This window comes from Oryzias latipes, chromosome 9 (assembly GCF_053564925.1).
Source record: "Oryzias latipes strain Hd-rR chromosome 9, Olatipes_Hd-rR_3.1".
Classification (NCBI taxonomy): domain Eukaryota; kingdom Metazoa; phylum Chordata; class Actinopteri; order Beloniformes; family Adrianichthyidae; genus Oryzias; species Oryzias latipes.
Window position 1 is genome coordinate 31,415,567 of NC_136245.1, and position 11,675 is coordinate 31,427,241.

The 11,675-nt window shown below is 40.4% G+C and overlaps 1 protein-coding gene across 1 annotated transcript; it reads right to left on the minus strand.

Annotated features, from left to right (window-relative positions):
- Nucleotides 1-157: 157 nt before the first annotated feature.
- On the minus strand, nt 158-11,675 carry LOC101159750 (uncharacterized). Its single transcript, XM_078953274.1, has 13 exons — nt 11,575-11,675; nt 11,424-11,489; nt 7,956-8,372; nt 5,726-5,773; nt 4,394-4,426; nt 3,994-4,305; nt 3,883-3,915; nt 3,695-3,754; nt 3,569-3,613; nt 2,887-2,973; nt 1,764-1,880; nt 1,552-1,644; nt 158-1,477 (listed from the first exon to the last, which is right to left on the minus strand). Exons 2-12 carry the CDS (start codon nt 11,466-11,468, stop codon nt 1,582-1,584), a joined length of 1,260 nt encoding a protein of 419 aa, XP_078809400.1. The 5' UTR covers nt 11,469-11,489; nt 11,575-11,675; the 3' UTR covers nt 158-1,477; nt 1,552-1,581.

An 11,675-nucleotide genomic window follows, 5' to 3' on the forward strand; every position in this document is an offset into this window, starting at 1 on the left:
ATGATTTCAGTCAAAAAATAAAACTTTAACCTGGAATATTTTAACTTTTTAAAATATAATTTCTATAAATATTACGCCTAGATAATAATGTTAAAGTTTTTTTCCGTGTCTCCAGACTTGTGCCACACTTAAAATAAAATTAAGAGAGTAAAAGACCTTTATTGTGACGAGTTACAGCTTTATTTCAAAAGTCAGAGCAGCCCATCAGCAGCACTTATCTCACACCCTCAACAGCACAAAGCTGTCGCACATCAGTCAACATGTGTTTTTACAAAAAGTGACTTACAGGAGGAGAAAGTGGAAAACAGAAACATCTTTTGAGCTGTTGGAACTGGCGGTTTTAGCCTCACGTTGGAGGACAGAACGAGGGACGACATAAGGGAAGTTTGTGGGGGAAAAACGGACTGGTCAGTGAGTCTGAGACACATCGTAAAAAACAGACAGTTTTTCTCTCTTCTACAAGAACACAAACCCAGTCATGGATCTTACGGTTCCTCACATGCGTTAAAGGCCCACTCCGATAAAAAAAAAAAAAAAATCACATTTTGGATTTTCTGACATGTTCTTGTGGCATTTTTCTGATCATGGAGGATATAACTTTAGAAAATAAGGCTCAAAATTGCAATAAACTGAGCATTTCTTTATTGAAATCGTTGTAAATTACAAGCAGACAAAAATAAAAATGTAATTCGAGACAGATCTATTTGTGACATAGGAGAAAACACGCTGGGCGGGGCCACAAGCTCCCTGCTCCGCTCCATTCTGATGCATCCACCTGCAGACAAATAGATCCATAAACGTCTTTGTTTCCCTCATCCGAGCTGGAATCTGGATCTAAACTGTACGTCTGGATAGCTATGATATTCCTCGCCATTTTTGTTGCACCTGTAATGTTAGGTTGGGAGTGTGATGGGCTGTAAGCTAGCAGGAGAGCATGTCCACAGAGATTTTTCAGGAATGGCGAGGGGAAGGGTTGCTCCAGCAGTTCCACGTACAACTCAGAGGCAATTTATTTACTGCTGCTCCACAGAAACTTTGTCACATAAAACGACAGTTTTTTATTTTTATTTTGGCTAAAAACATCATGATCATAATTTAAAGTCCACCGGGAACGCTTTGATAATAAATCAAAAGATAATCGGAGTGGGACTTTAAGAGGATGAAGTGTAGATGCAACACAATAAAAACTATCCACAAATGCTTCAACTGCTGACATGGATAAAATTTGATTTGGGGAAAGCACAGATTAAAAAAGAAAGAAATGTAATCCATAAATGTCTGTTTCTAATAGTCTCTTTTTCCCTCTTTCTACCTCTCAACATCTGGTTTGCTGTTTTCACAGAATGCAGGACAGGAAAGGCACTTCAAAGTGTGGATGGTCCTTCGATTTCCTGGCTGCTCTGTCCTAAGCCTTAAAAAATTGAAAAAGGCCGGCCGGCTGACTCCTCGTAAAGCCTCCGAACGGCCAGAGAGGAACCTGAAAGGGACGCAAGACAGAGAGGTTAAAATGAGCCACTCCACTGAAGCTACATGTGAGGAGTGGAAACTCACGCAGAAAAAAAGGTCCTCTGGGTTATTGCTCTAGCCCTCAATAGAAACTTCTGGAACAATGTGTCCATTCAGAGCCGTTTCCACTGAGATCTCCTAAACAGCGACCAAAAGATTTGATCAGAGGAACCCAGAAACTCCAAAATGTTGTTCATCTTCTTGTTTATGCTTGTTTATGCTCCTGCATCTCTGAAGCGTTAAAAGGAGGCGTTCACCTCTGCACTGAGCGGCACAGACTCCACGGGGAGCTGCATCTGACACGGCAGGTCACAGCTTTCGGCTTTAGGATTGTCCGACAGCACAGACGCATATGTCTGCTCAGCAGCTGAATCCTATGATGAAGAGGAGGAGGAGGAGGAGGACGTAGGTTCAGACCCAAATGTAGAGGATCAACGATTTTCTCAGGAGAGGAGAAACAATATTAATTCGGTCTATTTCAGTTTCTCGGTAAATCCCCAAACAGATGAAGAGTTCAAACCCAGCTGTGTGTAAAAAAAACTAACCACACCTAACGGCTGCATCTAAGCCTCACCTGAAGAGTTAACCAACCAGTTTTCTGTTCCGCCTCATCAGCCTCAGTTATCGTCAAAGTTTGGCTCAGTCTGCTTGATGTTTTCAGAGTAAAATCTGGTTTTTAATTTTCTTTATAATCTCAACAAAAGATTAAATCTGAAGCCTGGATTTTGGATCAATCTAAACACTTTTAATTTTGTTATGAAAGACTAACCCAGCTTTACACAGATGGCCTTACTGTCATGTTTACTCACTGAAAGCATAACTGTCACGGGCAAGAAAAAGCTATTATATTACTAGAACTGAGAAATACCTTAATGCCTTAAACAGTAGATTCAAGATATTCTCTTGTAATATTTTTATAAGCTGGTTCAGGGTTAAACTTTTAAAAATTATATAAAATAAACACAAATTACAATGTAGACTTAAAATCAGAACTATAAATATTTGGCACATAAGTTTATTGTTTTGTGTTTATTGTTAAAAAAAATTAGAAAGAAGAATTTGATGCTGCATTAATTCTACAAAGAATGATCTTTTCTTAAACACTAAAATGCTTCTTTTAAAAGTAGAGATATTTGGAATATTAGCTCTGCTTTTCTTTGAAATCAAATCAGTTCATTTTAACATCAATGAGTGTTGACCATGTAGAATTATTATTGTATCTTTTTCAATTCATTTTTTTTCAGGGAATATCTTGTGTTTTTGTTCATTTGAGGAAAATCTTCCTAAAATCTGATTCAGGTGATTGAATATGAATAAAGTTTTAATTCAAACTGCAACTGTTAGATCAAATAAAGGAGGATTTTTGACAACACAGCTTACATGAGGCGCCTCCCCTGCAGGATCCGGATCAGGCCGGACCACTGACTGTGTCTGAGCGGGCATCGAGTCGCCGTCCATCAGAGTTTCCTGAAACAAAGAACTGCTTTTCAGAAAACAGATCTAAAGACGAATTTTAAATATATTTACTTTCATATTTCAGTCAGCCATGAAGATCATTTATTTTGTTGTTTTGGTTGTTTCTGCAGGTCAGAGATCAACTACTTTGTTTTTTCCAATTTGCTTCGTCGTTGGGTTTAAGTGATTTCACGACAAAGAGACATCTGACAAATGAATAAACGGGACAAATGTATCAGCAGAACAACCTACTTTAATATAGTAAAATTTTTTAATATAGTAAAATTTTAATAGTATTGTAAAATTTGGACTTCACATCACTCCTGCAATCAAATTCATAAGCAGCAACAAAAAGAACATTCATTTTATTAGTTTAAATGAACTCAAAGTGTCTTCTAGTGGCAACAGAGGGAACTGCAGCCCTCATTTTTCCGAGGGAATGCAGTAAAAAAGTGCTAAAAGTTTAATTTAATTTATAATTTATTTATTCATTTATTTTTCTAAACAAACAAGATCGTTCTATAAGTGCAGTAAATTGACACATACTAATACTCAAAGTACATTCTACATTTGAATCAGAGCTGAATCATGAATAAATGTTTCTCACCTGCTGGAAAGCAGAACTCTCTACTGTCAGTAACCCATCTGCAGCCTAAGCAAAAGAACTTGTTACAAAGAAGTGGAGATTCTTCAACCTAAAGCAGACATTTAAATCAGATTTTAATATTTTTACCTTCTCGTTCTTGTTTACAGGAGCTTCAGCTTCTTCTGCCTCAGAGGTTTTGTCTGAAACCTGATGACAAAAGGTCAGAACAAATATAGCAAATAAGTCAATTAAATGTGTTATTTTTAGTAGTCGCAATAATCATCGCTATATTTAAACATAAGTATTGATTAAAACATAAACTAATAGGTTCTCACCACTGGGATCTCCTCAATCTCAACAAGAGAATCCTAAAGCAAACAAAAAAAAACATCGTAAAGTTTAGGTTTTTAAAAGAAAAAACAGAAGAATTTAATCTCAGGCCTCACTTCTGCAGCTGAAAGCGGTGCAGCAGGAATTGCAGCCGCATGCTCTTCCTGCTCTTCCTGCTCATTGGGAGCGACTAGGTCAACGTCTTGATCTGAAATCTCTGCAGCAGCCTCTGCCTCAGATCCAACAGTGGGTTTTGAAACCAAGTCGTCTGCAACAGGTTCTACATGGTTGCTATGAAGTTCCTGCGCCACTGGTTCTGCAGCGGCTTCCTGCACAGGTGCGCTGACATCTTCCACACTGGCAGCGGAGTCTTCCTCAGGCTGGCTCTCTGCCTTCACCTCAGTCTCCGGCTCAAAGACGGGATGCGTCTGCACGTGCAAAGAACATTTATCAAAGGTGAAAACGATTAAATGGTTCCTCAGTACAGAAAAAATTAATAATCATCATCATAATTACCGGTTCTGACTCTGCTGTTTCTTCTGGCTGAATCTACAGACAGCCAAACATCACAATGTAAATTAAAAAAAAAACTTCTATAGGTGAGTTACAGTTAATTCATTAAAAACTAACTCCAATATCTGTTGATCTATTATAAAAATGGTCTCTGTGCTTTTTACATTATGCCATTTTCAGCCAAAAATTAAAACACCCCACCCCCCTTTCCCCTCCCCGTTGCTGTGAGCTCTGAGCAGGAAGCTTGTGGCCCGTTCAGCGTATTTTTTACGTCACAAATACGATTGTTTTTCAAATGGCATTTTTTCATCTGCCTCTGATTCACAACGATTTGAATAAAATAAAATACCCAGAAACGCCAAAACCAGAAAAATGCCACAAGAACATGTTAATAAAACTCCAAAAACAGATTTTTATTTTAAATAATTAGAATGGGTCTTTAAAGTGTGAATGAAGTCATTTTAGAAAATGTGGTTGGCTCGTCCTGATAAGAGTAAAGAACAATCTCACTGCTGCTCAGATACTCTGTGGAGTTTGCCTGTCTTCATCAGGGTGTCTGCTATTTCAATTTTAGTAAAACAACTTAAACATTTGCGTTTTTCTGTACTATTTGTGTTCTGACACCATTTTCAAAGTTCCATGGAACCTAGGAGGCAGTTTTGGTTGTCTCTTTCAGCATAAAGGGCGGTTTTGAACAGTTTTTGGACAGGGTGTTAACCCATTCCTGTCAGAGACGTGTTAACCGATTACTGGTTTTAGCTGACAAACGTACGGCGCTCACGCTGAACCAAAGCCTGACGGACTGAACGCCACACAGATTCAAGGAGTGAGAGTTCAGATCCGCCTTAGCAGGAGACCAGGGTTGTCATTTAAATATTTTGAGCCCAAAGCACCTGAGGGAGTGTGCAAAGCGATGTGAAGTTTAACCTGACACTTCTCTGTTGAAGGAACTGTTTTTTGTTCAGATGCTGCAACTGTTTAGGTGTGAGGCAGACCAGGAGTAAGGATAAAACTCAGGACTTCATAAAAACCCGTTTGTTTGGAGTTTTTTATTCTGCTAAAATTATGACTTTACTTTGTGGTTCCTTAAACCCTAACTTTCTCATAAACCCTGGCCAATCCCTCTTGACAGAAGAAATGTTGTTCTGCAGAACAGCGCACCTCCTGAAGGCTTTTAAACTTCAGAAGTCAAGGCTGGCCTCAATATTGGACGAGTCGGCTTGTGTTTTTCTCCGCTCATGCTCACTTCCACCTGTCTGATCTGCCTACGGCATAGAGACACGTGAAGCTGAAAATCTTTCGTGGTGTCTGCGCACACCAACAATCCAGGTTTACCTCGAGGTCTACAGGGGCCCCCACTGGGTCCTCAGCTGGGGGTGCCACCTAAGATAAAACAGAAGGTTGAGGAGCTTATTCTCATTTCAGCAAAAACGTTTAAAAGTACACACATTTGATAAAACAAACTAGAGTATTGTGTTTTGGAAAGTCGTTAAAAAGCCACTCTGGGCACATTTACAAGGAAATGCTGCTGTTCAACACAGGGGCCTCATGCTCCACAGAGCTCCTGGAGGAGCTCAGGACTCCTAAAAAAATGTGCCCAGAGCTAAACAAGCCCTTACACGGACGGCGGTTTGCCAGCCAAGCAATGACCTCCAGAAATCGAACACGTTAAACCCAGGAACCGAAGAGAGTTTTAGCGCATTTTCTGAGGCAGACGTGAAAGAGCGTGCCAACATTTGATCATGAGTTTGGTGGCTATAAAAGCAACTTTTCCCCCTGGACCGTGCTGTGAGGGAAGCAAAACTGCAGAGGGGGGAAGGAGGACGAGAACGACAAGCAACTGAACCATAGACAAATTCCTCCACCCTCATATTTCTGTACGCTCAAGTCCTTTCTGCACAAAACGCCACAAACGCTCACGTTTTTGCCCTTAACTCTCTCAAAATATCTACTAATCTGAGCTGTTCATATTTTCTACAATTCCTTAAACATCTGCAGATACTGACAGAATGTAAGGCTTTCTGTTTTTGATTTACTTTATTGATTTGCTGATGGCAGAAGCTGAAATGGCCAGTGGGGCGGCGCCCGCTGTGTGGCTAAGTGCACCGAGCCATAGCAGCAATCAGAGAGAGCAGCACATAAATATTGTAGACCCTCATCGTTGGACAATAAATTATTAAGCCTCTGGAGTTGGAGTTATTCTTACATGTGGGGCAAATGCAAGATCCCGCTGCTCGGGAACGGGACAAACGTTGAACAGAATCAGAGGAATTCTGCACGGAGGACGAAGGAGCAACGACCAGAGCGCCGGAGATTAAAGTCACTTTAAAAACTTTGAAGGAAACATGGATGCTGTGTGGAGGAGAAAGGACTGGAGGAAGGAGGGAGAAAGTGAGCTTTACTCTTGTAAAAACACGCAAGCACAAGTGTGGCTAAAGGGGGTGTGTATCCCCCCCGCCCCATTTATTCAGGCAACTGAACACTGTGTACTGTTCATGGTACATGCAGCTACCAAAGGATCCGAAATTTTACACTAACGGTAATTTCAAAAAGAAATATATGATTTTAAAAAATAAATTACATTACATTGTTTTTTTCTCCAAAGCAATTTTCAACTAAATTCAGAATTTAAAAAAAAAGAAAATATTGGAACTGTGACTAAAAAAACAAGCTCCTGAAGTAAAAAATGTATTAAAAATGCTGGGAGAATTATAAATCTGAAATTTTAAATCAGACTTTTCCTTGCTTGGAATTGTTAAATTATAGGAAAAGGAACGATTTCTTTTTAAAAAAAAATACAGTTTAAATGTTGTGCAGAGATACAAAAATCCTAACTCTGTAAAACAGTCCACATTGAATTGGAAGGTAAAACTTTAAATGTAAGCGTGTGCCCCAAACTGAAATATAGATGTAATCATTTAGAAACATGCAGGACTTTAGGATCGTACTTTTAACAAACTGTAGGCCAATGAAACTCTGAAGATTTCTAAGACTGAACTTCAGTTCAAAAACATATAAAACGTTGACTGACAGTATGAAATAATGCAATACTTTCCCCTTCTGTGTGTCTGAAATGCTGATTAACGGACGGCACGTGCTTTTAGGAGACTAAAGAGGGCGATAAGGAACGGTTGGCAGGGAAGGATGGAGGCCATTTGTCAGATTTGACAGACAGATTGAGACTACACAGAAACCCAGGGGGAATGTAACAAAATGATGGCAGCAAAGTTGTAGAGTGTTAAAGTTCAAACTTAAATCTATCCTCAAAATCTGAAATGATGTCAGACCAGGAGGATAACAGCCAGTTGGAGAAAGTGTGATATGCCAAAAACCTTCATTTGGTCTGTTTTCACGCTTCTGAGAAATAGAAGAAACATTGTTCTGAGCAACAATTTTATTTTTGAATAATTCATAACTTTAGTATGAAAATTCCATCTACTTTCAACTTACGTTGAAAACTGGTTTTTACTTTGAAACAAAATACGCTTCAGAATAAAAGTCCACCAAATAAAATAATATTACGTTGAATTTGTTAAATTTTGGGGTAAACCAAACTTCTCTGTACCTCAGTTGCTGGTTCCGTCTCCAAAACAGCGACTTCAGCCTTGTGAACCGCATCGGTCTCATCGGCAGATGGCTCCTCTGGTAGAGTTTCAGGTGCAAATGTTGGGGCTTCGGGCTTAACATCTAAATGATCCTCAGCCTCAGCAGAGATCTGTTCCACCAACCCAACGTCAGCATCTGGTGCATGAATGTTTTCTGAAAGAAGCTCTACTACAGGTTCTTTCTCAACAGGTTTTGGCTCCAGTTTGGTGGGGGCAGTAATAGGAATGACTGGTGAGATCTTTTCTGGAGCTGGTGCAGCAGTTTTAGCCGCTTTCTTGGGGGCGGCTGCAGGAGGTGCTGCACCAACCATCCCTGTGCTGGATTTGACTGGTAGGTTAGCTGCATGCTGCTCCTCAAGCACCCTCCTTTGAACCTGCTGCAAAGAGAAAAATAACATTAAAGTCCCACTCCGATCATCTTTTGATCTATTTTCAGTGGTCTTTTAATTATGATTATGTCGTTTTTAGCCAAAATAAAACATAAAAACGTGTTGTTTTTCAGGACCTAGTTTCTGCAAAGCGACAAAAGTTCATAAGAAATTCGAATCTAAATTGTGGGTGGGACTATTTGTGCAGAGTAAGCCTGCCCCTCTTCCCGTCATCCATCTGTTTACATGCTCTCAAGCTAAGTTACAGACCCTCACACCCCCATCCTAACATTACCAGTGCAACTAAAACGGTGAGCAGTTTTGGAACTATCCAGCCGTACAGTTTGGATCCAGATTCTAGCTCGGATGAGGGAAACAAAGACGTTCAAGGATCTATTTGTCTGCAGGTGGATGCATCAGAATGGAGCAGAGCAGGGAAGTTGTTGCCCGCTCAGCATAATTTCGACATCCCAAATGATCTCTTTTTCAAATACCACTTTTTCATCTGCTCATCATTCATAAAATTTTAAATAAATAAAAAATACTCAGAAATGCAATTTTTAGCTTAATTTTTATAATACATTGTAACTTCCTGCTGCATGTAATGAAAAGTTGGAGACGGACGTTTTCCAAATGTGACACTATAATGTAGTTTAAATGGTCGCAATTAGCTGCAACCAGGCCTGCACAATATACCGCAAATTTATTGTTATCGCGATATTAAGCGCTGCAATATGCATATCGCAAAAGACAACGAAAATTGCAATAAAAAAAAGGTAAAATGGCGTATACGTATATAGCGCTTTTCTACCTACAAGGCCCAAAGCGCTTTACAGTCACAGACCAATTCACCCAGTCACACACACATTCACACACAATAAATGGTTACCTTAAATGTGCTAAAACAATCTTATTTCAGCTCGAAGTATTTAAAGAATCAAATAATTCCCTTTATGCATTTGACCAATCAGATGGACTCCTTCACGTTGTTGACCAATCAGATGGAGCCCTATTATGTTAGATGTTCGCCTCCTATGTCGACGAGGGTCATTTGGAGTATAAATTTTGAAACGGTATGATGTTTTGGTTGTTTTGCTATTTGTTTATTTACCGCAAATAATATCGTTATCGCAATATTAATCACTAATATCGCATATTGCCAGTTTTCCTCGTATCGTGCAGCCTTAGCTGCAATCACGCCAAACACAGCATAAAACGGAAGACTTGACCTGACGCCGTCTCCTCATTCGGGTCGCTCTCACGACACTCCACGACTACTTGCTTTTCCGCCTCCACCCACACTCTTCCAATCATATTCATCTAACTGACTGGAGCACCAATGAAAACACAGAACATGACAGAATCACTTAGCGCTAACTGACGATAGCAACACAGAACAGATTAACACAGTTTAGCGTCAGTCGCTACACCATGTTCTCCATCATCAGAAAAAAGGCACAGGAGCATGGTACAAACAGTTTTGTCAGCTTTACATCATATCCACACATGGCTTCCATTTATTTGATTCATCTTCAAACATTTTTACAAACAAATCAAATCCTTTTTTTCATGGTGTATACTTATTTTGGTCAAAAGTGAGGTTGATGGTGAGTCTTATGCGTATATCTAAGGCAAAATATTGTACAAACGTCATGGAGGACTTTCTGATGCAGTGAGGGGTTGTTCTAGCACACTGCTGTGCAGAAATACCATGCATGCCATCCCAACCAGGTCCAGCATGTTTTTCAGCTCTGGACACCCACCCCCCACCCCCCCACCACCTCAGGACTAAATGGTGGTTTAAGCAGAGCAGACCTATGCAGGGAGGGGGCAACTGGGAGTGTGCCCAGCGTATCTAGTTAGATAATGGGAGCTAATTAGTTGAATCAGAGCGATCCTGACAGGTCTGGTGAAGCGGGAACAGAAACCGTGCGAGTCAGCAGCACTGCTGGGCGCCCCGCTGTGCAGACAAGAGGCCTAATCACTGCATAATAATGTTATAATCAGGTTACAATCACTCCCCCTCCAAAGTGCTTTTGTTCGGACCACAGCCTGCGAGGCACAGCTAAACCAAGGCTCTGGTCCAAAAAGCAGGAGCATACGTGAATGTCTGTCCTGCACACTGCTGTCAAAACAACCCCTACCACGCCGGAGTCCATTCAAAGCCTGACGTAAACCTGGCGGCTGCATCATTTAAAGCAGGTAAATCTGTGCAGCCATGGAGGAGCGCTCAGCTTCGTCTTGCAGGTCTTTGGTATCTGTGGTGAAACTGGTGATAACACAAAACTGCAAATGACCTCAGAGGCCAAACTTGTCCGAGTGGCACCAACGCTCACAGGAGACGCTGAGCAGATTTTACTCTTTCAAGACAAGTCAATGGATGACCAAATACAGTTGAGGGACCAAGTTGAAGCTCAGGGAAAAGGGTATTGTGCAAGTGTGTGTTTGTGTGCACAAATGTGTATAACAAATACAGAAAAGGGGATCCACAAAGAAATAAAAACAGATTTGAGATATAGAGTAACCTTTAACCTTCAAGAAAACAGGTTTTGAATAACTTACTCCCTCATTATAATCTCCTTCCCTCTCCACTACTGTACACCCCTCCCCTCATTTTTTTTTTTTTTTTGGGCACTGAATGTTCAAAAGTAAAAAGTCCCTCTTTTAAAAAAGTTGTTTTTTAAGCTGCAGCATTGAGCTTTTTATCTATCACCCCACAAAGAGTTCTTCATTTCAGAAATTGTGAAAAATGACAGATTTTAACCTAAAGTTTGAATGCCAGGGCTGAAAATGTTCTCACTAATCAAACATTCAGAATGTGGACTGGAAGACGTCAGATTTGCGCGAGTGGAGCATCTTTGGACGTTTTCCCTGCTAAAGGTTTGCGCGTTCGACCACTTTTGTATTTGTCTGTTCAATTACTTTTTAAAATCGATTCAGGATTTTCTCCCCAAACTCAATACTTATATTTTATTTAAAAAATGAATTTAGACTTAAAAAAACATTATTTATATGCAAACTCCTAAAAGAAATACGCAAAAAGAACCCCTGGGAACTCACCACCCTCCTCATGCGGCGCTTGTTCTTCTTCCTCTTGCTGGGCATTTCGGTGCGCGCTGTTAGGACCTCGACAGAATACAGGAGTGAAACCTGGCAGCAAGGACAGAGCGGGCAAGGAGGATGTTTATAAAGTCTCCTGGCTTTTTCTTACCTTGGGAGCGAACCTATTGCAGGCCTGGGGTGGAAGATGGGGGCGTGGAGAGTGACAGAAGAGGGAGGACGCATCTCTGTTGGCAGGGTGGGTCAGCGTCC